The 26,118-nt window shown below is 40.5% G+C and overlaps 1 protein-coding gene across 8 annotated transcripts in view; it reads left to right on the top strand.

Annotated features, from left to right (window-relative positions):
- The window catches only part of CORIN (corin, serine peptidase), a 253,425-nt gene that overhangs the window by 223,311 nt on the left and 3,996 nt on the right, over positions 1-26,118 (top strand). For 6 of the 8 annotated variants that reach the window (XM_078446147.2, XM_078446148.2, XM_078446144.2 and 3 more), the window contains 5 exons: positions 227-343; positions 2,629-2,678; positions 2,827-3,001; positions 17,126-17,397; positions 19,526-19,659. In XM_078446147.2, coding sequence (XP_078302273.2) covers positions 227-343; positions 2,629-2,678; positions 2,827-3,001; positions 17,126-17,397; positions 19,526-19,659 — 748 coding nt within the window. Of the gene's footprint in view, positions 1-226; positions 344-2,628; positions 2,679-2,826; positions 3,002-17,125; positions 17,398-19,525; positions 19,660-24,465; positions 24,631-26,118 lie in introns of those variants that run through there. The other 2 variants (XM_081795512.1, XM_078446145.2) reach the window with 2 other exon arrangements.

The following is a 26,118-nucleotide window of genomic DNA, read 5'->3' as shown; positions in this document are numbered from 1 at the left end:
GAAGCAGGCTCCAGGCTCTGAGCTATCAGCACAGAGCCCAACGCGGGGCTCGAACTCACAAACCATGAGATCATGACCTGAGCCGAAGTCGGTCTCTCAACCACCTGAGCCACCTAGGCGCCCCTGTAATGTTTCTTTTTGAAAGAGAATGAGTGTTAAATAATGATATGGCCTGTCAAAGATCACTGTGCTTTGAATATTTCATTGTTATTTGTCCTTCTATTAGAGAACCATCTGTGACTAAATTGGTACAGGGACAGGAGCAAGACCAGGAGTGGCTGACATTACACTCCAACTGGGAGAGCCTCAATGGGACCACTTTGCATGAACTGCTGGTAAAAGGGTAAGACACTCTTCACAAGAGCTGTGTAGAGTGGATTATGGAGCAGGAATCTATCATCAGGGGCTTTCTCCTGTTTCTAATTTAGCATAATCCAAATGTATCACATCAATAAAGAACTTCCATAGAATGGTGATTGGCCTTTATATTTCAACATTGTTTGGCTTTATCTCTTCTTTCTAGACACAGATTCTTTTCTCTTGCTAATTACATTTTTCTTTAATGAAGATTACAGAAACTATTATGGTGAAGGAAGAGGAACTTAGATTCTAATTTTGGAGTTTTTTCAAATCCTATCCAAAGTAAATTCTCATGTCTAATATCCTACAGATGCTACATGGAACTAGTTAGGAGGGAATTGAAGTGATGAGAACTGATCAAACTTGGAGAGTCTGAGGGAAAAATTGACACAAAATGAAATTATAATTGAGTAGCCTTGAAAGTCCACTTGCTCTGGTCTTAAAAAACCTACCTTGTATAGGTAGACAGAGAAACTATAAGCTAGTAAACAAAATAAATTTCAGATATTTGGAAATACTACAAAGAAATTAAGGATAACAAGATAGAGAGTAAGTAAGAGACAGGACTTCAGGTTGTGGGAAGGCAAAAAGCAAACATGTGTTTTCTGAATTATATAACTTATTGATACAAATAATTACACATATCCCCATGCAAATTTACCAAGAAATGAAAATATAGCAGATCCTCAAAAGGGAATGTGGACATGGCATATTTAGGGATACTTCTTTTTTTCTGAGAGGTCTAGGATTCTAAGCACGTCACGGTATTTTTTTTTTTTTAATTTTTAAAGTTTATTTAGTTTTGAGAGAGACAGAGACATAGCAGGAGAGGGACAGAGAGAGAGAGAGAATGCCAAACAGGCTCCATGCCCCCAGTACAGAGCTCGATGCGGGGCTTAAACTTATGAAACCGTGAGATCATATATACTAAAGCAAAAACCGTCGAAACTGAGTCAGTAGCCTAACCGCTTAACTGACTGAGCCACCCAGGCGCCCCATTGACAGTCTCAAAGTATCTTTTGTTTTTTTTAAATGTATACTGTAAATAAATGCTTCATGGTTGAAAGAAAACTTTGTGATTGAAACTTAATATTCCCTACATTGAATTCTCTTGTGCAGTCACATTGATAGATGCTTAAACATGGCCCATGTTCTTACCTTTAAAGGTTAACCCTGGTTTTTAGAAAAGTCTTTCTTTACTGAACCCATTATTCCTGTAATTCTACTGACTGGTTCTGATCCTGCCATCTAGAGTTACATGGAATAAATTTAACCCCCTTCTTCTTGTCAGCCAATCATAGATCCACATTAAAATTTTATTTTAAGTTTACTTATTTTGAGAGAAAGAGAGAGAGAGTCAGACAGAGAGAGGGAAAGAGAGAATCCAAAGCAGGCTTCTCACTGCCAGCACAGAGCCTGATGTGGGGTTCGAACCCACGAGAAACTGTGAGATCATGACCTGAGCCAAAACCGAGTTGGATGTTCAACCAACTGAGTCACCCAAGCAGGTGCCCTAGATCCACATTTTATTATTACAAGTATCTTCATGATTCTTTTCCAGTCTAAATATTCAATTCCTTTATCTGTTCTCTAACTTTCTGAAGTAATATTTTATCTCTCTAAACTATTTGCAACTTGTTTTGAACATCCACACCCTCTCCCTAAGCATAAAAATCTGACATGCTCCTTTCTCACTAGAGATTCTAAGAAATCACCCAATTCCCTTGCCTTCCTCTCCTTACTTTGAAAATTATGGTTTGACATAAGACTCTTAAAAACTGAGAATAAGCTGAGGGCTGAAGGGGGGTGGCAGGGAGGGGAAATTGGGTGATGGGCATTGAGGAGGGCACCTGTTGGGATGAGCACTGAGTGTTTTATGGAAACCAATTTGACAATAAATTTCATATTAAAAAAAAAGAAAATTATGGTCTGAGTCAATATTCTGGGCGGTGCCACCAGCCAAGATGATGTGGGAGACTTTGCTAAAAGTAGTTTCTTTTCCCACACATGTGAAAATATATTATGATGATATTAAATAAACTAAAAAAAAAAAAAAAGTAAACATCCTCCATATGCCGTCATTTCCAAGGTGGTATTTGACAATAGCCCTGCCTCAAGAATTCCTGCACCAGTACAGATAATCATTACTCAAAGAATACAACCTCTGGGAACAGTGGAACCTATGTCTTGCTTTTCGGTGGTAAAGTGTTTGAAGTGAGTGATAAATATGTGACTTAACACTATGCCATTTTATGTTTCCAAATCTAGGCAGCCTTGTCAGAGCAGAAGTAAGATTTCTCTTCTGTGTACTAAACAAGGTGAGAGAATTAGTGGTGTAGCAATGGAATACGAACTTAACTGGGTTGGCTCAGGGCAAAAACAATAACTTGCACTTAACAGCAAAGATCCAAGCATGGAGCTGGGTTTGTTGGTGAATCACCCGCTGTCTTTCCTGCTCCCTGGTAGACTGTGGGCGCCGCCCTGCTGCCCGAATGAACAAGAGGATCCTTGGGGGTCGAACGAGTCGTCCCGGAAGATGGCCATGGCAGTGTTCCCTGCAGAGTGAACCCAGTGGACACATTTGTGGCTGTGTCCTCATTGCCAAGAAGTGGGTCCTGACGGTTGCCCACTGCTTTGAGGGGTAAGCTCCATCCTTCGGCTTTGCCTCAACCTGATCATTCTGTCACTTGGGCATTCTTAGTGTCTTATATAATTCTGCGAAGCCACTTCAGTGCAGAAGCCACAGTTGATTTACTTCCTTTATCTGCTTAGGTTTTCCTACCCTTGATGTTGTCATCCTATGTATGTGCTGATCACTTATTGGCAATCATATTGTTTATGATTTTTCCCTAAAGAGGGGGGAAGTGGAAGAAAGAGGTTCAGAAGGTTGGCTCTCCAGCTAGCATTAGTCTCTTTTCCAGCCCCCTTAAATACGTCAACTACATCTGAAGTTCAACAGAGGGGATTTATGTTTCCTATAGTGAGGTTAGCTGGGAGGATTTGTGAGGAGTTTGAGAAGCAGAGTTAAAGGCACCCCAATATGTGTATTAGGGTTCTCAGAGAATGAGAGAGGAGGAGTGAAATTATTTTAAGAAATTGTCTCACATGATTGTGCGGGTGCTGGTGGGTCCAAAACCTAATGGTGTAGATTGGCAGCCTAGAGTCTCAGGGAGAGGTTCAGTTTGAATGCAAAGACAGACTGCTGGCTGAATTTCTTCTTGCTCAGGGGAGACCCGTCTTTGTTCTCTTAAAGTCTCCAGTTTATGGGATGAGGATAATCATATTATGGAAGGTAGTCTGCTTTATTCAAAGTCCACCAATTTAAATGTTAATCTTGCCCAAGATACCTTCACGAAAGCATCCAGAACAATGTTTCACCAAATATTTGGGCACCATGGCCTAACTTCATTGGCATGTAAAATTCATCATCACAATATGCCTGAAGGGACTAGAAAAATAAGATAAAGGGGAGCCCTACCCTAAATTGACAAATATCACTGCACCTGTTCTATCGACTGTGTATTTTAGGAGCCAAAAAAACAAAAAACAAAACAAAAACAAAAAAAAAAAACAAAAAAAGCAAAAAAAAAAAAAAAACAAAAAAAACCCCCAAATCAAACAATAACAACAACAAACAAACAAAAAATCCAATTCTGGGGGTCAGACGTTTGGACCTGACATAGCCAGCGCAGTTTGTCTCTGATCATCAATGTCTGGGGCCTTGGTTGAAAGATTCTAAGGCTGAGGGCTAGAACCATCGGAAGGCAGGCAGTCGATGCTGCCTTTTGGCTGGGGCCTTAGTACATCTATCTCCATGTGGGACTCAACACCATGGTGGCTGGTCCCCCAGAACCAGCTGCTCAGAAGGGGAGCTGGGAGGAAGGTGTGTTCCCTTTTTTGACCTAGCCTCCAAAGACACACAAAGAGGCACGTACCTCACCTCTGTGGTTGGTCGGAGCCCCCACAAGCCCCGCTCAGCTCCAAAGGGAAGAAGCAAGGAACTCTCCTCTCTGTAGGAGGAAGATTTGATGGCATGTTTTAAAATCACCACACCTTTTTTTCTATTTACTTTTAATAATTTTACTTTATTCCAAAGTAAAATTAAATATTAAATAGTAGCAAATATTCAAGACAAAATAACTCATAGTTCTATCACCTGACCAAATTGATTCTTTTCATTTGATCAGCTTAATTTCTAGAAAAAAATGCAATTTCTTCTCTCTCTCTCTTTTTTTTTTTTTTTGCCTATTCATATTTTTTCTTAGCGTTGCCACTTGCTGTGTCGTCACGGGTCAATTCATTAACCTCTCTGGGCCACAGTTTCTTCACTTATGACATGAGGGAAATAATAGTCCCTACCTCACAGGGCTGGTGCGGGCAGTAAGTGAAATAGTCTTATGCAAAGCCTTGAGAACCATGCCTGACATTGATCAGTAAGCTCTTGATAAAGGGCACCTGTTCTTTTAAAAAATTACGGCTGAAAACGTGCATTCTACCTTTTCCCTTTGCAGTATCGCATGAGTATCTTTACATTTTGTGTATTTTTGTGTATTTTACAGATTTGCTGTATATTTGTCTTCTCCCTTCTCATCATCTTCCACAGTAACCCCTGTGATAGCCGAGGGAGTGTTCCTTCACAGCTGTGAACACAGACTTTTCGCAGGGTGCCACTGTTTACTTTTACGATTTGGAATCATACTCTGTGCTTTTGTTTGTTAAGTTGTTTTTCTCATTTGATAATATATCATGGACCTCCCTCTAGGTTAAGAGACGTGGCTCTCCCTCACTCTTTTTCTAGGTTAATAGACGTGGCTCTCCCTCACTCTTTTTCAAGCCTAAATGATATTCCATTATATAGATTTACCATAACTTTTTCCATTATCCCCTAGTCGATGGACGTTCAGGCTAGTCCCACTTTGCTACCATTTTCGCAATACTGCAATACATCTTCTCAAGCACAGCTACTCACCTACTGGTCCTTGTTGCTACGGGCTACGGTCCCAGTATATATATTCAGCTCTACATGGGGGTTACAGAGATGAATACATGTTTCCTTCCTTGAAGTGCTAACCTAGTAAGGAGACAGACATTTAAACGAGTAATTAGAGTACAGTTGTAAAATGGAAATGTGTATTTCCAGCTGATTGCTCGTTTGGGGAAAAGAAAATATAAAAAAATCAAACCAGTACCTCCTCTTGAGAACTTTTAGTGTGTAAGACCCCAAGCAATTGAAAAAGTCTGTGTAGTGTGTCAGGAAATACACTACAATGTTATTGCTTTGGAAGGGGCCAGATGTTTCCAGATGCCTTTCCCAGTTTTGGTGTAGAGCTCCGTGATAAGCAGAAGATGATACTAGCAAGATTACATTCATCAAAAGATGATCACCTAAATAAATCCAACAGTACTCTTTACGTGCTAGCTAAACCAGGTTCATAAACCACTTTTGTCATTTCCATATGTGGTATCCAAGCTTCCTCTGTCATTGACAGCTCTGTAAAGTTAAGAAGAAACCTTGCATTAGAAAAGAAATATGTGTTTACAATTAAGGAAATGGATATAATATCAAAGGTCTTGGTGAAATTGCATGGAACACTAGACTTAACAGAGCTGTCAAGAGGGATCTGGTCTGTCCATAAAAAGCGAGAAATTGCCCAACTTCAAATAAGCCTTCTCCTGAATATGTGCTAATAACTGATTCAATTGTACAATCTCTCCAGTGGCCGGCAAGCTTTGAGAACGTCTCATTGTAAGCCCCATTCCCTGCTGGAGTCATCAACTGCTGCAATTAACGGGCTTTACTTCACACTGTGATCCCATACTTTGGCAAGGCCCAGCATGACCCATCTGTAGGTCTTATCAAGCCTGTCTTTTTAAATTATATTGGTAGAAAGAAAAAAAAAACAGAGAGACAGGTTTGTTTTTCTCTTTTATGAAAAAGTATTTAAAAATCCCAAATGAAAATTAAAAACATGAGTTACGAAGCTGATCAGACCAAGGCCCGTATGCCCTAATAACAACTCAACGTCAACAGTGCTGAACAAGAAAGACTTTGACTTTCAGGAGTAATTTCACATGCATTGTTCTTGCTTTCTCTTGCCTCTGAAAGACTTAAGCCTGGACTTCCTAGGCTGGCACACAAGTGGTAACTGTCAGAAGCATCTAATTCCTCACCAGGAAATGCACATAAAAAAATGATCACCTCACTAGATGACCACAACCCTTAACCCCACCACGTTACCCATGCTGTGATTTCACCCAACCAACTCTTCTGTCCAACAGGACTGTGGCTGCTAGTCTGCACGTGTCCCCCAGTGATTTCAGTCCCCTAGTCTTCTCATGCCCTCCTCTTCACAGTTAACCTTGTGTGCCAGGCTAATCACTTCAGTCCTCTCACCCAGACTTTCAATGTCTTTGTCCCTGGATTTGCCTGCCATTCAGACCAGGCAGATGTCCAAAACTGAGTCAATGCAAATACCTCATTTTCTGATCCTAATATTCTTGCTTTTCGGAATTGAGGGAGGACATTACCCAAGAGTGGAGATCAGCACCATCCCTGACATTCAGCATCAGCTAGACTTTTAATATTACTCTGTCATCTTTCTACATCCTTCTGGAGAGCTCCCTCTCTCATTCTCCATAGAACAAAGTCACTGTGCTCACCCAGCTCTCCTAATCTAACAGTCTGTTACTGCACTCAGAAAAGGAAGTGAGAGGTTTGGTCTGACTTTTTATTAAAAGTTAAATCATGTTGTGTCCTCATAATTCCCTCTTTTTCTCTAGGTGCCTATGAACTGTGCCAGTAATTCACAATTTGTTTTTCTGTTCTATTCCCTTGAGGAATTTTATCCACTCCCATCAGTAATAGTGCCCAGTAAAGCAGAAATTCTCCATTTTGGATCCATATGTCCCCTGGGGTGCTGTTTTCCAGCGTCACTGAAGAATAAGCAAGTGTAGTTTTGAAAAGTCCTTGGTGACAAGGACCTGACTCCATTCTTGCCACTGTGCTGCCTCCTGTGGAGATATTCTCTCCCCTCCTCTCTCCAGTGGAAAATATCTGGGTCTAGGATGTAGTCAGAAGTTGGCTTAAAATATGGGCCAAACCTCATAGTTTCTGGGGCTCACTGAAAATGGGAGCTCCTCCTCTCTTAAGCTTTGTAGTTACTTACTTGTTTCTTCTAGTCGTGCCACCTACTATGTACTCTGCATCTGCACCTGAACAGCTAACCACATTGCTGAAGAATATCACACGCCCAACTGCTGAGTTCACATAAAATGTGTGATCATGAGTCTCAAATGAGCATCTAACAATGTGGAACACTTCTAATCTACTTCCATAGTAAGATCACTTTTCTACCCTCAGAGACAACTATCTGACATGTTCTCCTCTCTCCCCAAATCCTCTTCACCCTCCATTGGTCTCACCTCATGCTTCATGGAGAGAACAGACACTACCATATATTCCACCTTGCCTCATCCTTAATCCCAACAAATTGCCTGTAAATATGGCCATAACCCCTACTTTCCCCTGAGTTATGGTGGAAGATATGTCTATTTCTGTTTAAGACAATCATGTCCTCCTTCATCTTTTTCAAGACTTTATTTTTAAAATCATCATTTCTGTTTTGTATCAACAGTTTCTCCCTTTTTTGCTGGGTCATTCTCTTCGACAAACATGCCTTGATATCACTAACTTGAGCCCCCTTCTCTTGACTTTCCATCTCTCTTCAACTACTGGCCATTTTGGCTACTATTCACAGTAAAACTCCTAAAAGACTTTGGCACAGTCACTGTCTCCCCTTTTCCACTTTTCATTTTCTCCTCAACCCACACTGGTCGAGCTCTCATCAGGGTCACCACAAAAATGGCACTTATCAAAGTCTTTGATGACTTCCATCTTGCCATATTCAATGGTGACTTTTCAGTTTCCAACTTATTGGAACCCTCCCTAGTATTTCATCACTACATCTTTCTTGAAATACTTTCTTCACTTTTATTTTAGAATAACAAAAATGTTCTTGTTTTCCTCTTATTTCACTGACCTACCTATTTCTTTCTCTTTTTCCATCTCTTCCTTTTTTAGGCCACTGAGTGCTTTAGTGCTCCTGAGCTATTATGGACCTCAGGCTTTGTTTCCCCTCCAAATTCATATGTTGAAACTAATTAGATGAAGTTAGGAGGTGGGGCTGTTGGGAGATAATTAAATCATGAAAGTAGAAGCCCCATAATGGGAATAATGTCCTTACAGGAAAAGAAAGTGAGCTTGCCACCTTTTTCTGCCATATGAGGTTACAACAAGAAGACTGCTGTCTATAAAGTAGGAAGAGGGTCTTCACCAGGACCTAACCATGCTATCCCCTTGATCTCAGACTTCTGGCCTTTAGAATTATGAGAAGTAAATGTGTATTATTTAAGTCAGTCAGTCTACAGTAATTTATTATACCATCCCAAGCTAAGACAAGGGCCCAATTTTTGGCTTTCTTATCCATCTATGCTCATCTAATAATATGGTTTAAATATGTGTTCATATGTGAGCAAATATGAAGATCAAGTATTGACATGAATATCATTTTGAATATCACATTTTAATATAAAATATGAATATCACATATTTGTTCATGACTTCCAAACATATATCTCCATCCCAGCCCAGATTCTTCCCACCCCTCACTACTACCCATTGACTTTAAACATGTATAACTGCTTAGATGAGATGTCCATTTGAATATGTAATAAACATCCTGCTTTACGAGGCCAAAACAAAACTCGATTTCTTGCCTCTCCCACTGATCAAAGAATTGTGTGCTTCACAAACTTTCCCCATCTCAGTAAAAATCATCATGATCCATTGGTTCACCAAACCTAGGAATTATCCTTAATTCCTCTCACATTTAATAATAATTTCTGTAGGATCTTCTTCCAAAGTATCTCTAACCCAACCATTTCTCACCATCTTCACCCTATATTCCTAGTCCAAGTCATTATCATAGCAGGTCTTCACTATTGTATTAGTTTTCTAGGGCTGCCATAACCAAATACCATAAACCTGGTGGCTTGAGCTACAGATCTTTATTATCTTACAGTTCTGAAGGCTAGAAGTCCAAGATCAAGATATGGGAAGTGTTGGTCCTTTCTGAAGGCTGGGAGAGAATGCCTCTCACCTAGATTCTGGTGGTTGCTGTCAATCTCTGGTATCCCTTGGTTTGTGGAAGCATCACACAAATCTCTGCCTTTGTCTTCACATAGTGTTCCCTTGGTGTGCATCCCTATCTACAGTTTCCCCTTTTTATAAGGGCAGCAGTCATTGGATTAGGGCCCATCCTAATGACCTCATTTTAACTTGATTATCTCTGTAAAGACCTTATCTCCAAAAAGGTCATATTCTGATGGACCCATGGTTAGGACTTCAACATATGGATTTGAGAGAGAAACACAATCAATCCACAACAACAATTAAAACAGTTTCCTGTCTGGTCTTTTGGACTGTTCTCTTGTTCCCTTATTGTCTACTATCCACACGGTGAGATAGTGATCTTTCTAAAATGTAAATCAGACCATGTTGCTCCCCCTACTTAAAATTTCACAATGGCTTCCCATTGTAGCAAGAGTAAAATCTTCTCATCATAGCCTTTCAAGATCTAGTCCTACTTCTTGGACTACATCTTCCCCTATACTCCCATGGTTCACTGGGCTGCAGACATCTAGCCTTCTTCGTGTCCCTGAAATCCTCCAAGCTCATATCCACCTTAGGACACTTGAACTTGCTGTTTTCACAGTTAGAGCCACAAAGCTACCTCCTTCTGGTTATTAAAGTCTCTATTTAAGTATGGCTTTGTCAAAGGCCTTCCCTAACCATCTTGGATACAGTGAACCCCCACCCCCTTCAGTCATCTATCAAGTTCTCCCATTTTGTCACTTTTAAGTGCCTGAGATAATCTTCTTTATATATTCTTTAAGTAGAATAAAAGCTCCATGAGGGCATGAACTGTCTTCCTCATCCTTGTGTTTTCATTTCTTTCAGCCACTCATCTTCTAGATGTTTCAAAGATGCAATTGTTTGAGTAGTTAGGACTATAACTTGTGGGGAACTAGAAATGTTAATATATCTCACAGAAGATCAATGACGTCTCACTGAGTCCTCCCAAATCTTAGACCACACATTTGTTCAACATTGTAATGTATTAAGCCCCTGTATGTTTTATCAAATGGAAAGATGAATCTTCTGCATATTGTCTGAAGAAGATTCTCTTTGAATGGAGAAACTGGAAGCAAAGGAAACTTCCAATAGTTCTGTTTTGTCTTAGTTCTTTAGTAATATTATTTGCCACAGACAGAAATTTTCCCCTTTCCTTGTTCTTGCACATTATTTTGCAGAGAAGCCATTTTTATTTTTCCTACTTTTTTCCTACTTAAACAAACCACTGCTCAGCCTATGACAAAGACTTTCCAATAGTCACTATGCTTTCATGCCAGTCTTTTGTGATAGTTTCCAGTTGCAAAGCTCTGGGATCCTTGTGCAGTCACATTTGCTTTTTAGATGACTCTTCATTTTCTTACTGCAGTCACTTGTGACAGTAGCATCAGAATTTGGCACTTTAATTCTCTCATGTCTCCTGAGTTATACTTGCTTTAAGAGTCCCAGGGCACACTATCATGTCTGCCTTTTTTTTCCAAAACATTCTGAAATCTGATTCTTGAATGTCTATGATATGTATCTGACTACCCCCTTCTCTTGCTTTTTCGGACCCTGGGATAACAGGATTTTTCACCTTCTGTAATTTTACCGCTGGTGGCTAGCTCCCCATCATGGCGGGATGATATGTTCAAGAAAAAGAAGATATCTTCCTGCTATCTCACCAGTGAGTCTCCACCATGTTACATGCTTTCCTGTGGCCAGTACCTGATTCCTATGTAGATGCCTGTAGATCTTTCTCTTTGTTTCAGAGAAGTTTGGTAGAAAGGGTGTGCTCTAGGGGTTTAAAGGACCAGCATTCTGGTCTATCACCATCATTTACTGTCTCTGTGACTTTAGATGAGTCACTCATCTGCTGTGAGTCACTGCTTTCTCTTCTCTAAAATGGAATTCGAATTCCTATTTACATCTCGCAGTTGGTAAGAAGATAACTTGAAACATTGTGTATAGAAATACTTGGAAAGCTATAAAGTAGAACTCTTACACTAATAAAATCCAGGCTGTTGGGTTTTTTTTGCCCATTGTATTGCTGTTGTTTGGCCAGCATTTAAAACTGTGGATTCCATAAAAGGAATCCAGAACTCTGGCTTCCCTTGAACATTCAAAAAAATAAAAGGTCAGGTTACACCAAGCATTCCAACATGACAGCAATAAGCAGGAGCTGAGATGTGGACGGTAGACAGAGCCTATGATTGACACACTGTACTTATGACCTGTATCCAGTCCCTTCACACATTCACTCTGCGATCACCCTAGTCTAAAGTCTGTTTACCAGGTGTGTTGCAGAGAATTCTTTAGAAATACCAAGGACAGAGTACAATATTAAAAGAGGTTTGTAAGATATGTAGAACAACAATGATGCCATCGTGTGATATTTCTTTACTTAGTGCAAATTTGGTCCCCTTCAAACTACCTCCAAAATCACCACTTAGCTGTGCTATTTCTGTAGTAAGACTTGTAAAAACTAGGGTGATTTCTATCACAGGTGTTGATTATAAATATTAGTTTTCTTTTCTTAAAATGATAAATATTAAATATAAGATATTAAAGCAAAATCAGAAAGGGTGAAAGAAAGGGAAATTTTGTGCTCTTAAGAGAAGAAGTTAGAAAATCTCTAAAGCTGGCTAGCTGAATTAAGTAAAAATGTGGCATTTTTGTGTCTAAACTAGAATTCAGGGTGGCAAATTATAAACCAAAGTGACCAGTTCTGACGACCAGAGACATTGTGCCTGCAATTTCGTGTAAATTTTCCTGAATGTCATCTGAGATGTGTATGAAGCTGGGCTTTCTCTCTAGAGCTGATGTTTGAAGAATTCTAGGTTAAAATCATATCATCTCAATGTTCTCTGTAGAGTGTATCCATTATTAAAGCAGTCATATAGGCACGAAGCAAATTAGACCTTAAATATGAATTTCAGACAAGGAAATAACATCTGGGGCAAGAATGAAAGGAGAAAAGGGGTCTCTTAATGTCTTCCTCAGCCATTTTTTTAAGAGAGAGTGAGAGTGCACACATGCATGGGTTGGGGGAGGGGCAATGAGGGGGGGGGAGAGAGAGAGAGAGAGAGAGAGAGAGAGAGAGAGAGAGAGAGATTCTTAAGCAGGCTCCATGCCCAGCACGGAGCCCAGTGTGGGGCTCATCATGGGGCTAGGTCTCAAGACCCTGAGATCCCGACCTGAGCCTAAATCAAGAGTTGGAGCTTAACCGACTGAGCCACCCAGGTGCTCCATCTGCCATTTTCATTTGATTGGTGGATTTTCACTGGGCTTCCTCTCTGCCTGCTTCATCCCTCCCAGAACATGACGGGTCTCTGCAGAAACTTCTTTAAGGATGCACCAGCTCTCTGTACTGATGCTTTGATGTCTGACAGCTCAGTTTGAAAAAAAATCCTCCTTTTGCTGAAGATTTTCAGCTTCTATAATTGCCTTTTTTTCTTTTGTCATTCAAATGCTTCACTAAACCGCCCAGGTGAACCTCCTTGTTCTTATGTGTTTCTCCACAGGGTAATTTTGAACTGAAACTAGACTCCCGTGGCATTCATGAAACTCTAAATTTTCTTTCCTCTTTTTGCTTCCACCAACACGGGGTTGTCTCTGCTATTATTCCTGACTCATTCTTTCCAGCATGTGTTTAATATGCCCATTTACCATTTATACACAATTCCCTCACTTCACATGTCCATTTCAAACAACAGCTTGTGGTTTTCCTGGTTTCTGCCAGCCTTGGGAAAAAAAAAAAAAAAAAACATTAAAAGAGACTTTATTTTTTTCCATCACACTCATAACAAAAAGTAAAAAGAACAATATCTCACAGATTACAAAAATTATGTGAATTTCCTATGTTACTCTGTTCGTTTTTGGTGGATGTTAATTCCAAAAAGACCGTAACTTATGTAGCAAGAAACTACTAGATACGGGTTAATAAAATTTAGCAGTTTTACTTTTCACTGTTAGAATTATATTAAGCACAATACAGTAATTAAGTCTGAAATTGATGCTATTTCATCTTGTTACAAATAATTTGCAGTGTTCAATTATTTGAAATACTGCTTATGATTTAAGCAAATGGATGAGTATTTGTTATAAACAAAATTTAGTAGCTCTGAATCAAGGGCAAGGAGCTATTAAATAAGCATAAATTTGAAATAAATTGTTGCTTGATTTCAGATGCCTTAAATGATAGAATCTCAAAGGAATATTGAATTTCTCAAATGGTCATGCACTTACTTCTGTAGGATGGAAAAATGGAAGGAACAAGGGAAGGAGGGAAGGAAGGGAGGAAGTGAAAGAGGGACAGAAGGGAGGAAAGGAGGGGGAAGGAGGAGAGAGAAAGAGAAAGAAGGAAAGGAGGGAGAGAGAAAAGTGGGGAGAGGGAAGGAAGGAAGGAAGGAAGGAAAGAAGGGAGGGAGAGAGGGAAAGGAAAGGAGAGAGGGAAGAAGAAAAGGAGGGAGGAAAGAAAGAAGAAAAGAGGGTAAGGAGGGAGGGAGAGGGAAGGGAGGAAAGGAGGGAGGGTGGAGAGGAGGAAGGGAGGGAGGGAGGAAGAGAAAGAAAGACATGTTCTTTGAGTGATAGCCTTCTTTAATGAAAAATAATTCTTCTGTAATATCATCTTGAAATGCTCATGAGGTATCACTTCCTACATTTTACTATGATTGTTTCTTTAATTGTTCATCTTCACTCAGTTCTGAAGTTTGTTGAGCAGGAATCATATCTTGCTTATTGTAATCCCTAGCACCATGTTTGGCATGGAGGAGATGCTATATAACTATCTGTATATCTATACCTATCTACATGTTGATAGCTAATATCTATATCTATATCTGCATTCAAAGAATGACATCAATTCCTGTTCATATAGCCTAAAATTATTTTTCTTTACAATGGTAAAAGGATAGAACTCATGGACTATGTTTTTTAGAAGAGTCATTTAGTAGAGTGTACTCCAAGAATCCAACAAAGCTGTAAACAGTTTGAATGCTGACCTTGGCCACTTCTTTCCTAACCCTCCTGAAATACCAACTTTTTGAATCTTTGCCATGCATGAAAACACAGTAAAGAAAAGCATGCAAAGGAAAGAAGGAATGTGGGTGAGTTTTTGTCAGAGAGTCCATTGAGAGCTCTTAAAAATATTGATTCCCAGGCCCCACCTAGCCTAAAGCTTTCAACTGATGTGGGGTGATGCCCAGAAAATCAGTATTTAAGAGTTCCCCACATGATTCAGCGTTCAGCCTGGATTGAAAAACAACTGTCTAGTGGGTCAAATCAATCTGCTTTAGTTGAGGAAGCTCCCAAGTGGGGACAGTTGACATGGCTGACTTATGCTAACACCATGTAAGGGGGTGTCCACTAGGAAAGCTCTGCTAGCACTGTGGTCCTCTCCACTCCTCTGCTCCTGGCCTATTCTGGAGGAGGAGGAACTGGGAAAGGTAGAGGGGGTGGGGAAGGGTTGACGAACAATAGACTTTGCCTAGGTGGCCATTAGTAAAAGTTTTTACTAGTGTTTACGTGCATTGAGCCACCATTAAGCAAATACTTGTTGAGAACCTGCTCCATACTAGTTCCTGGGGCCTGTGAATACAGCACTGAATAAGACCAACCAAGTCCCTGGCCTCATGGAACTTCTATGCTGGGTGCAAGGCAGAGGATAGACAAACAGCTGTGTTGATGTCATTGATACCAATGAGATAAAAATTAAAGCAGGGTCAAGAGTAGAGAGTGATGGAGACAGAATAGAGCTTAGACTGGGTGGCCAAGGAGGACAGCTATGAGAAGGTGGTGTTTGAGCTGAGACCTCAAAGAAGAAGAGTTAAGGTGGGAACCATATGGGAGCTGAGAGAACAGAAAGGGAAGAGCCTCTGGGTTGAGGATATCCTCAGCATGTCTGAAACTAGAAAGTTCTTGGGGTTGGAATGGAGCAAGTCAGCTCAGGGGCCATGGTGAGAAGTCTACAATGTCTCCAGTGTGATTCAATTTCCCTGGAGAATTATGAGCATGAGATGGACTCAATATAATTTTTTAAAATATTTATTTATTTATTTATTTATTTATTTATTTATTTATTTTTAGAGAGAGAGAGTGAGAGAGAGTGAGAGAGAGCAGGGGAGGAGCAGAGAGACAACCCCAAGTGATCCCTGCACTGGCTTGAACTCATGAACTGTGAGATCATGACCAGAACCCAAATCAAGAGTGAGACACTTAACCGAGTAAGCCACCCAGGTGCCCCTCTAATGTTGTTTTTAAAAAGATCACTCTGCTGCCATGAGGAAAATGAGCTCAGGGGGCTAAGGGTAGAAGGGCCTTCTTTTGGGAGGCCATTGCAGTGGTCCAAGTACTTGGCAGTGGTTACATTAAGATAGATTGTGGAAGAGGGAGAAACATCAAGATTCAGGGTATATTTGAAAGTGGAGTGGTGAAGATTTGCTGATGCAGAGGATGTTGAGATAAGAGAAAGACGTTTCAACTGTGTCACATGGTTATAAGTACTAAATACCTGTAAAATGCATTCTGAATGCTTAGAACACTGTCAAAAATGTGGTAAGCACTACAAAATCTTAGCTATTGTTGAATATACAAGCAAATGTGTTGAGTAGATGATTCTCTATTCAAATTTGTAGCTCATGGGGGAGGGGGGAGCTAGAGATACATGTTTGGGAGTTACCAGGATTTGGTGGCATTTAAAACCATTGGACTAGATGAAATCTTCAAGGGGATGAGTATGGAATAAGAAGACTGACAGTAGAGCCCTGGGGCACTTTGACATAGACTTGAGAGCAGAGAAGAAGAGGAGACAAGAGGAAAAATGAAAAGGGAGGAGAATAAAAAGCCAAGACTAAGAAATTCCTCCAAGAAGCAGCAAGTGCCTCCAAGGAATGGCAAGTTTTTGGAAGAACCTTTTGAAAATTTCAAGCCAAAGGCTTAAAAAGGTTACCATAACTTCCGGTGGTCAGGCTCACAAGACTGCATTGTTTTTGAGCACTTGCTGGGATTATTCTAGTCAACTCCCACCTTAAAACACTTTATTCACTTACCTTTCAGGACTCTCCATGCCCCAGAATTTCCTCTTTCTTCTTCATGTCTTTTTATTATTTCTCCCACTCATTGAAGCAAGAAACCACCCTGCCTGCCTTCCAAACTGAACAAATTTTGCTTTCCAAAATAGCCCCATTCTAGAAACACGAGCTTGTCTTTCTACAAGAATACCTATTTACAAATTAACTCAGGCCATTATAGAGGTGCAGGGAAAGAGCCATTATTTACATAAACAAAATATTTTTAAAAATCACATGTACATTTTAGCGGTATCTGGGTGGCTCAGTCCGTTAAGCATCCGGCTCTTGGTTTCGGCTCAGGTCATGATCTCAAGGTTCATGAGTTCGAGCTCCATGTCGGGCTCTGTGCTGACAGCACGGAGCCTGCTTGGGATTCTATCTTTCTCCTTCTCTCCCTGCCCCTCCTCACTCTCTCTCTCTCTTTCTCTCTCAAAATAAATAAATAATTTTTAAAAAAAAATTTGCATGTACATTTTAAAATGTAAATTTGAGTTTAAGCTAATAGCTCTTGAATTCATCATTTTAGGAGAGAGAGCGCTGCCGTCTGGAAAGTGGTCTTTGGCATCAACAACCTAGACCACCCGTCGACGTTTATGCAGACGCGCCTGGTGAGGACCATCATCCTCCACCCTCGCTACAGTCGAGCTGTGGTCGACTATGACATCAGCATAGTGGAGCTAAGCGAAGACATCAATGAAACCATCTACGTGCGGCCGGTCTGCTTACCCAGCACAGAGCAGTCCTTGGAACCGGATACGTACTGCTACATCACAGGCTGGGGGCATATGGGCAACAAAAGTAAGCCACCGTCCTCAGGAGCACTTGCCTTTCAGTTTGTCCCTGGAAAACACTGTGTTACCGCCCAGCCATTGGCGCCAGTTTCCCATTTTCACTTCTAAAAGTGTAGCCACAAATAGCAAAGACGAGGTGCACGTGTCACACCCACCTGCCACGCACATGGAGGTGTCAGCACCTCATGGTACTTGAACCTGCCAGGCTCACATACAGCCTCAAAAATCCTTCTCTGCACCCCAGATTCTTTCTCCAGGGAGCCGCTGCCGATGCCCTGGGGCTGCCCTGTGAGATAAGGCTTATCTTCCTGGCTTCAGACCGTCTCTACCAGTGATTTGCACTCTGCAGGCCAAGTCACTCTCACTGGGAGCCCCCTCTCTGGAGATCAGGCAGTTTCAGTCCTGCGGTCAGGCTGCATGGTCACGTTTCCAATTCTCTGTTATGATTTGGTCTTGTCAACATCCATAACAAGCTGTAAGTCCTTCCAGAAGGAAACCTGATTTGCCATTTGCCTGTTTAAATTGATTGAAATAGTTGGGCTCTCTAGATGCTTGAAACCTACAAAACACAAAAATTAAGCAATTGGTACTGCCTACTCCCAGCCCCCATAATGGATTCTCTCATTTTGTTGGACCTGTTAAAAGTTTAGAATAAGAATGTAATCAGTGAGGCATTTGCTTTACAGTAAGCGCTGGCCACCCCAACTGTATCAAGAACACCAGCACGGCTCTCGGGAATGCCGATGTATATTGATATCCTGTTATCTATGTTAGCAACTGCCGATTTGAATGACAGTTTTTTTCTTCTTCTCAAAATTTAGTCAGAAAAGTTATGGGCTAAGTTGAGTTTCTTTTCTATGTGATCACTTGAGGACAGAAAGAAAAAGTTAAACGATAGAAATGAGTCAATGCCATCTGAAGAGCCCCCATGGAAGACCTTTGAAGGCGGTGTCAGACATATGATGTCACGATCCCTGTGGCTCTTGGTTTTTCAAAGCTATAATTAGTACCGTGATGTGATATAGCAGCAGAATATGCTTTATATTGTGTCTACTTGTGTTTCCACAATATCCACATCAAACTCACAGCAATCATGTAGCATCACACAGACCACATATATGGCATGGCATGAAGACCAGGGGTCCGAATTCAGTTAGAAAGGTTTGATTGACCCTGACTTTCTAGCTTACTCTAAAATGGAAAAAAATAATAGCAACTGTCTATTTCACAGGATAATTGCAAAGATTAAAGACAAGAGGCCCAGAAAATGCTGAGATCAGGTCCTGGCCTGTACCCAGTAAATGTTGGTGATGGTTCTTATCACTATTCTTTGCACAATTCATTGAAACTGTTCCCGTCACACTGATTTTCCCATACATGACTCTTTCTTCCTATAAGCCGTCCTGTACATAGGCACTGCTTTATCATCACTATCTAAAAGGAGAACAATGTGTATAATTTGGTAGAAGGTCTAAACAACAAAAGATTATGCTCCAAGAAATCCGTTAGTATTCTGTGACAATGTAGAAACAAGATGGAATTCACATGTTCCCTCTGCTGACAGTAGGGATGGCTTTGTCCCTTTCAACATCTCCCTGTCATCTCCTCTAGGATTAAAGGTTCTTACCTCCAGTAATGGCTATGGCAGTACATGATGAGACGTATTCTGTAAACCTAAGATAGAGCAATCATTCCCGTTAGACCAGATGGTGTTCTGTACCTTAGCAGAGGGGGGCTGGCATGCCCCGCTGACTCTGATCCAGCAGCCTTGCATCTGGGGGCAGTGCTTTGGCTTGATTGTTTCCCTTTTCATTTTAGTAGTTGTTCTTGTTGCAGGATATATTAAGGGAGGGGGGGGCGGAAGCATGAGGCAAGTTACCTAAGCAAGTTACTTGACCAGCCTGTACCTCAGTTTTCCCATTGGTAAAATAAAGGGGTTTGATGAGATGATTGCTGTCAACACTTCTAATTGGAAGATTCTGACGCCAAACAAGACTTGTCTTTGAGACGACACTTTAAGTAAAGATTATGGTTCTCTTGGCATACAGATGTAATCATTTCATATATAGCTAGCATCATCTTTGAGTCATTTTACCCTCTTATATATTGTGTTTCTTCTTTTTTAAAAAATCTAGTGCCTTTTAAGCTGCAAGAGGGAGAAGTCCGCATCATCTCTCTGGAGCAATGCCAGTCCTACTTTGACATGAAGACCATCACCACCCGGATGATATGTGCCGGCTATGAGTCCGGCACGGTCGACTCGTGCATGGTAAATTGCTTTCTGGTTACCGAGGAGATTCAGTTCAGCAGTAACGTCGATGGGTCCATATAAACTGGTTATGATTCATTTGTGGCCCTTTGGGAATGCTTTTTGAAGATTGCTTATTACCAAATGTTTAATTATTCACAGTGTGTACTTTATCCAGTACCCGAGTGATCCCCCTAACTACCTCCATGCCCTTCACTCAGGTTGCCCTCAGCTTTCTCATCTACTGCATGGGGAACAGCACCCTGGGTCGGCAAAACGAAGAAAAGCAGTTGTCTGGCCCATCTTAGCAGCTAGCACAAACAAGGTTCTGTGAGGAGCTAGTGGTAATCATGGCTCCAACCAGGCTGCCCCTCCCCACCTCCCCTCCCTGCCCACAGCAGAGGAGCACCAAAGGATGTTTTCAGCCATCAGGGTGACAGTGTTAAAGCACACACCACATCCCACCTTCCAGGCTGTGTGAGAGAACTACCTTTGTCTCAAGAGTTGATTGCTCCTGAGTTGATTGCTTTAGACACCCAGGATTCCTGGTCGCAGTAGTTTCCTGAGCACGCTAACTTAGCAATACAGGGAGGCGTTTTTATTTCTATATAATAAACATTCATTGAATATTATGTTGAACTAGAAACCAGGGAAGGACAAAAGAGTTATTTTTTTCTTTCCATTTTAAAATTTTTTTTTTTTTTTTTTTAAATTTTTTTTTTCAACGTTTTTTATTTTATTTTTGGGACAGAGAGAGACAGAGCATGAACGGGGGAGGGGCAGAGAGAGAGGGAGACACAGAATCGGAAACAGGCTCCAGGCTCCGAGCCATCAGCCCAGAGCCTGACGCGGGGCTCGAGATCGTGACCTGGCTGAAGTCGGACGCTTAACCGACTGCGCCACCCAGGCGCCCCATCCATTTTAAAATTTTAATTCCAGCATAGTTAACATACAATGTTATACTAGTTTCAAGTGTACAATAGTGATTTAACAATTCCATACATCACCCGGGGCTCATCACATGTGCACTCCTTAATCTCCATCACTGATTTCACCCATCCCCCTCCCCACCTCCCCTCATCAGTTTATTCTTTATAATTAAGAGTCTCTTTCTTGACTTGTCTTTTTTTCCCCTGTTTGTGTTGTTTCTTATATTTCTCATATGAGTGAACTCATATGGTATCTGTCTTTCTCTGACTGAGTTACCTTGCTTAGCATTATACTCTCTTGCTCCATCCGGGTCATTGCAAATGGCAAGATTTCATGCTTTTTATGGCTGAATAATATTCCATATTCCAAGATATCCATATTCCAAGATAAATACCGTATCTTCTCTATCCATTCATCAACCAGTGAACACTTGGACTGCTTCCACAACTTGGCTATTGCAAATAATGCTGTTATAAACATCAGGGTGAATGCATCCCTTTGAATTAGTGTTTTTGTACTCTTTGGATAAATACTCAGTAGTGCTATTACTGGAACTTAGGATAGTTCTATTTTTACCATTTTGAGGAACCCCCATATTGCTTTCCACAATGGTTGCATCAGTTTGCATTCCCACCAACAGTGCAAGAGTGTCCCTTTTTCTCCACATCCTCACTAACTCTTGTTTCTTGTGTTTTTGATTTAAGCCATTCTGACAGGTGTAAGGTGATACCTCATTGTAGTTTTCAAAATTTTTTTTAATGCTTATTCATTTCTTGAGAGGCAGAGACTGAGTGTGAGTGGGGGAGGGCCAGAGAGAGAGAGGGAGACACAGAATCCAAAGCAGGCTCCAGGCTCCGAACTGACAGCACAGAGCCCAACGCAGGGCTCAAACTCACAAACCGTGAGATCATGACCTGAGGCAAAGTCAGACACTTAACCGACTGAGCCACCCAGGCACCCCTGTAGTTTTTAAAAAATTAATTAATTAATTAATTAATTTAAAATTTTACATCCAAATTAGTTAGCATATAGTGCAACAGTGATTTCAAGAGTAGATTCCTTAATGCTTCTTACACATTTAGCCCATCCCCCCCCACAACCCCTCCAGCCACCCTCTATTTGTTCTCCATATTTAATGTTTTGTCTTATGTTTTGTCCCTCTCCCTATTTTTATATTATTTTTGCTTCCCTTCCCTTATGTTCATCTGTTTTGTATCTTAAATTCCTCATATGATTGAAGTCATATGATATTTGTCTTTCTCTAATTTCGCTCACATTGAGACCTTCTAGTTCCATCCACGTAGTTGCAAATGGCAAGATTTCATTCTTTTTTATTGCCGAGTAATACTCATTTGTGTGTGTGTGTGTGTGTGTGTGTGTGTATACTACATCTTCTTTATCCATTCATCTATCAATGGATATTTGGGCTCTTTCCATACTTTGGCTATGGTCGATAGTGCTGCTATAAACATGGGGGTGCACGTGCCTCTTCAAAACAGCACACCTGTATCCGTTGGATATGTATCTAGTAATGCAATTGCTGGGTCGTAGGGCAGTTCTGTTTTAAGTTTTTGAGGAACCACCATACTGTTTTCCAGAGTGGCTGCACCAGCTTGCATTCCCACCAACAATGCAAAAGAGATCCTCTTTCTCCACATCCTCGCCAACACCTGTTGTTGCCTGAGTTGTTAATGTTTTCCATTCTGACTGGTGTGAGGTGGTATCACTTTGTGGTTTTGATTTGTATTCTCCTGATGATGAGTGATGTTGAGCATTTTTTTACGTGTCGGTTGGCCATCTGGATGTCTTTGGAGAAGTGTCTATTCATGTCTTTTGTCCATTTCTTCACTGAATTATTTGTTTTTTGGGGGTTGAGTTTAATAAGTTCTTTATAGATTTTGGATACTAACCCTTTATCTGATATGTCATCTCCCATTCCATCAGTTGCCTTTTAGTTTTGCTGATTGTTTCCTTTGCTGTGTAGAAGCTTTTTATTTTGATGAGGTCCCAATAATTCATTTTTGCTTTTGTTTCCCTTGCCTCTGGAGACGTATTGAGTAAGAAGTTGCTGTGGGCAAGTCAAAGAAGTTTTTGCCTGTTCTCCTCTAGGATTTTGATGGCTTCCTGTCTTACGTTTAGGTCTTTCATCCATTTTGAGTTTATTTTTGTGTATGGTGTAAGAAAGTGGTTCAGGTTAATTTTTCTGCATGTCGCTGTCCAGTTTTCCCAGCACCACTTGCTGAAGAGACTGTCTTTATTCCATTGGATATTCTTCCCTGCTTTGTCAAAGATTAGTTGACCGTAGGTTTTTGGGTAAATTTCTGGGTTCTCTATTCTGTTCCATTGATCTGAGTGTCTGTTCTTGTGCCAGTATCATACTGTCTTGATGATTACAGCTTTCTAGTATAGCTTAAAGTCTGGGATTGTGATGCCTCCTGCTTTGGTTTTCTTTTTCAAGATTGCTTTGGCTATTCAGGATCTTTTCTGAGTCCATACAAATTTTAGGATTGTTTGTTCTAGCTCTGTGCAGAATGCTGGTGTCATTTTGATAGGGATTGCATTGAATATGTAGATTGCTTTGGGTAGTATCGACATCTTAACAATATTTGTTCTTCCAGTCAGGAGCATGGAATCTTTTTCCATTTTTGTGTGTCTTCTTCAATTTCTTTCATAAGCTTTCTATAATTTTTAGTGTACAGGTTTTTTGCCTCTTTGCTTATGTTTATTCCTAGGTATTTTATGGTTTTTGGTGCAATTGTAAATGGAATCGATTCATTGATTTCTCTTTCTGTTGCTTCATTTTTGGTGTATAGGAATGGTACTGATTTCTGTGCACTGATTTCATATCCTATGACTTTGCTGAACTCATGGATCAGTTCTAGCAGTTTTTTGGTGGAATCTTTTGGGTTTTCTATATAGAGTATCATGTCATCTGTGAAGAGTGAAAGTTTGACTTCCTCCTGGCTGACTTGGATGCCTTTTATTCCTTTGTGTTGTCTTATTTCTGAGGCTAAGACTCCAATACTATATTGAATAACAGTGGTGATAGTGGACATTCTTGTCGTATTCCTGACCATAAGGGGAAAGCTCTCAGTGTTTCCCCATTGATGATGATATTAGCAGTGGGTCTTTCATATATGGCTTTTATGATCTTGAAGTTTGATCCTACTATCTCTACTTTCTTGAGGGTTTTTATCAAGAAAGGATGCTGTATTTTGTCAAATTCTTTCTCTGCATCTATTGAGAGGATCATGTGGTTCTTGTCCTTTCTTTTATTGACATAAGAAAAGTTAACACCTATTCTTTTGAGGCTATTCCAAAAAAACAGAAATGGAAGGACAACTTCCAAACTATTCTGTGAAGCGAGCATTACCTTGATTCCAAAACCAGACAAAAACCCCACTAAAAAGGAAAACTACAGACCAATTTCCCTTGTGAACATGGATGCAAAAATCCTCAACAAGATACTAGCCAACCAGATCCAACAATACATTAAAAGAATTATTCACCACAACCAAGTGGGATTTATACCTGGGATGCAGGGCTGGTTCAATATCCTCATTGTAGTTTTGATTTGTGTTTTCCTGATGATGAGTGATGTTGAACATCTTTTCATGTGTCTGTTGGCCATCTGGATGTGTTCTTTGGAAAAATGTCTGTTCATGTCTTCTGCCTATTTTTTAATTGGGTTATTTGTGTTGTGGGTGTTGAGTTCTATCAGTTCTTTATATATTTTGGATACTAACCCTTTATTAGATTTGTTGTTTGCAAATATCTTCTCCCATTCCATAGGTGGTTTTTTAGTTTTGTTGTTTCCTTCGCTGTGCAGAAGCTTTTTATTTTGATGTGGCTCTAATAGTTCATTTTTATTTTTGCTTTTATTTCCTTTCCCTCAAGAGACATATCTAGAAAAATGTTGCTGTGGCCAATGTCAGAAACGTTACTGCCTGGGCATGTACATGCTGACTAGTTTTCCCAGCACCATTTGTTGAAGAGACTTTTTCCCTTGGATATTCTTTCCTGTTTTGTTGAAGATTTATTGACCATATAATTGTGGGTTTATTTCTGGGTTTTCTATTCTGTTCTATTGATAAATGTGTCTGTTTTTGTGCCAGGACCATACTGGTTTGATCACTACAGCTTTGAAATATAACTTGAAGTCTGAAATTGTGAAACTTCCAGGTTTTTTCTTTTTCAAAATTGCATTGGTTATTCAAGGTCTTTTGTGGTTCCATATAAATTTTAGGATTGTTCTGGTTTTGTGAAAAATGCTGTTGGTATTTTGATAGAGATTGCATTAAATCTGTAGACTGCCGTAGGTGGTATGGACATATTAAGAATATTTGTTCTTTCAATCCAAGATCATGGAACATTTTTCCATTTCTTTGTGTCATCTTCAATTTCGTTCATCAATGTTTTACAGTTTTCAGAGTATAGGTCTTTCACCTCTCTGGTTAAGTTTATTCCTGGTATCTTACAATTTTCGGTGCAGTTGTAAATTGGACTGTGTATTTCTCTTTCTGCTTCAAAGAAGTTTACAACAGAGTGCAACTGCTATGGAAGACCTTTGTTATTTCACTGCTGTTCAGTAAATCAGATTGCCCCTCACATTTTAGAATTGACGAAGAGATCAACAATGTCATGACCACTCACACAACATAACAAAAGAACATCTCAGTGGCCTATTTCAAAACGGGCAAATCAGGGGACTGGAAATGGCCCAGTGGTGATTCTTTAGTTGTCATGGGAAAGAGGGAGGCAGGCGCCTCCTCTGGAGTTTCACCAAGGCCACAGTCTCTTCTGCTTCCTGACCACGAATTGTCCAAATGAGGTGGGCAGCGGTGGCAGAATTCCTACCTTCATATGAGAGGCCCAGGTTTGATTTCCCAAGCCAAAAAAAAAAAAAAAGTGTTTGGGAAGGCAGCTTGGTATGGGTCTTGGGACACAGAATGTGCAGCCTGAAAGTTTTGGGCTGGGTCCTATCTCTGCCTGTAAGAACAAAGTGACCCTGGAGAAGTTTCTCTAGAAAGTTTTCTCATAAGATGGGGCTGATTCTAATATTCGGGGTGTTTGATGATTACCCACGTCCATGTATGTGAAAGCCCTATCTTTCACCTATCTGTGTGTGATGTCCGACTCACTCACTCAATGAATTGTACCTTTAGCATCAGTATCTATCGGTTGGTGCTTGTTGTGTTCCAGTATCTCTTCCAAGTGCTTTTTAATAACTCATTTAATCCTCACAATCAACGCTTGTGGCAGTATCATTGTTTTTGCTATTTTACAAATGAAGATGACAAGGGAGCAGAGAGGTTAAGTAATTGACCCCTTATCACCCAGCATGAAGGTGGCAGAGTGAGGATATGAACTCAGGAAGTCCAGCTTCAGGGTCCAACCGCTACACTCTCCTGGTAACAGTGATGAGTGTGTATACATTTCTCCCTGTTCCCAACACCATTCAGAGACCCACCCCAAATTAGTGCCTCTTCATCCCTTGGTAATTGCTAAAGGAGAAGAAGGGAGGTGTTCTTTGAAAGAGAATTGAAGCCC

Source organism: Panthera onca, chromosome B1 (assembly GCF_046562875.1).
Source record: "Panthera onca isolate mPanOnc1 chromosome B1, mPanOnc1 haplotype 2, whole genome shotgun sequence".
Lineage (NCBI taxonomy): Eukaryota > Metazoa > Chordata > Mammalia > Carnivora > Felidae > Panthera > Panthera onca.
This window is presented reverse-complemented; position numbering and strand designations above follow the sequence as displayed.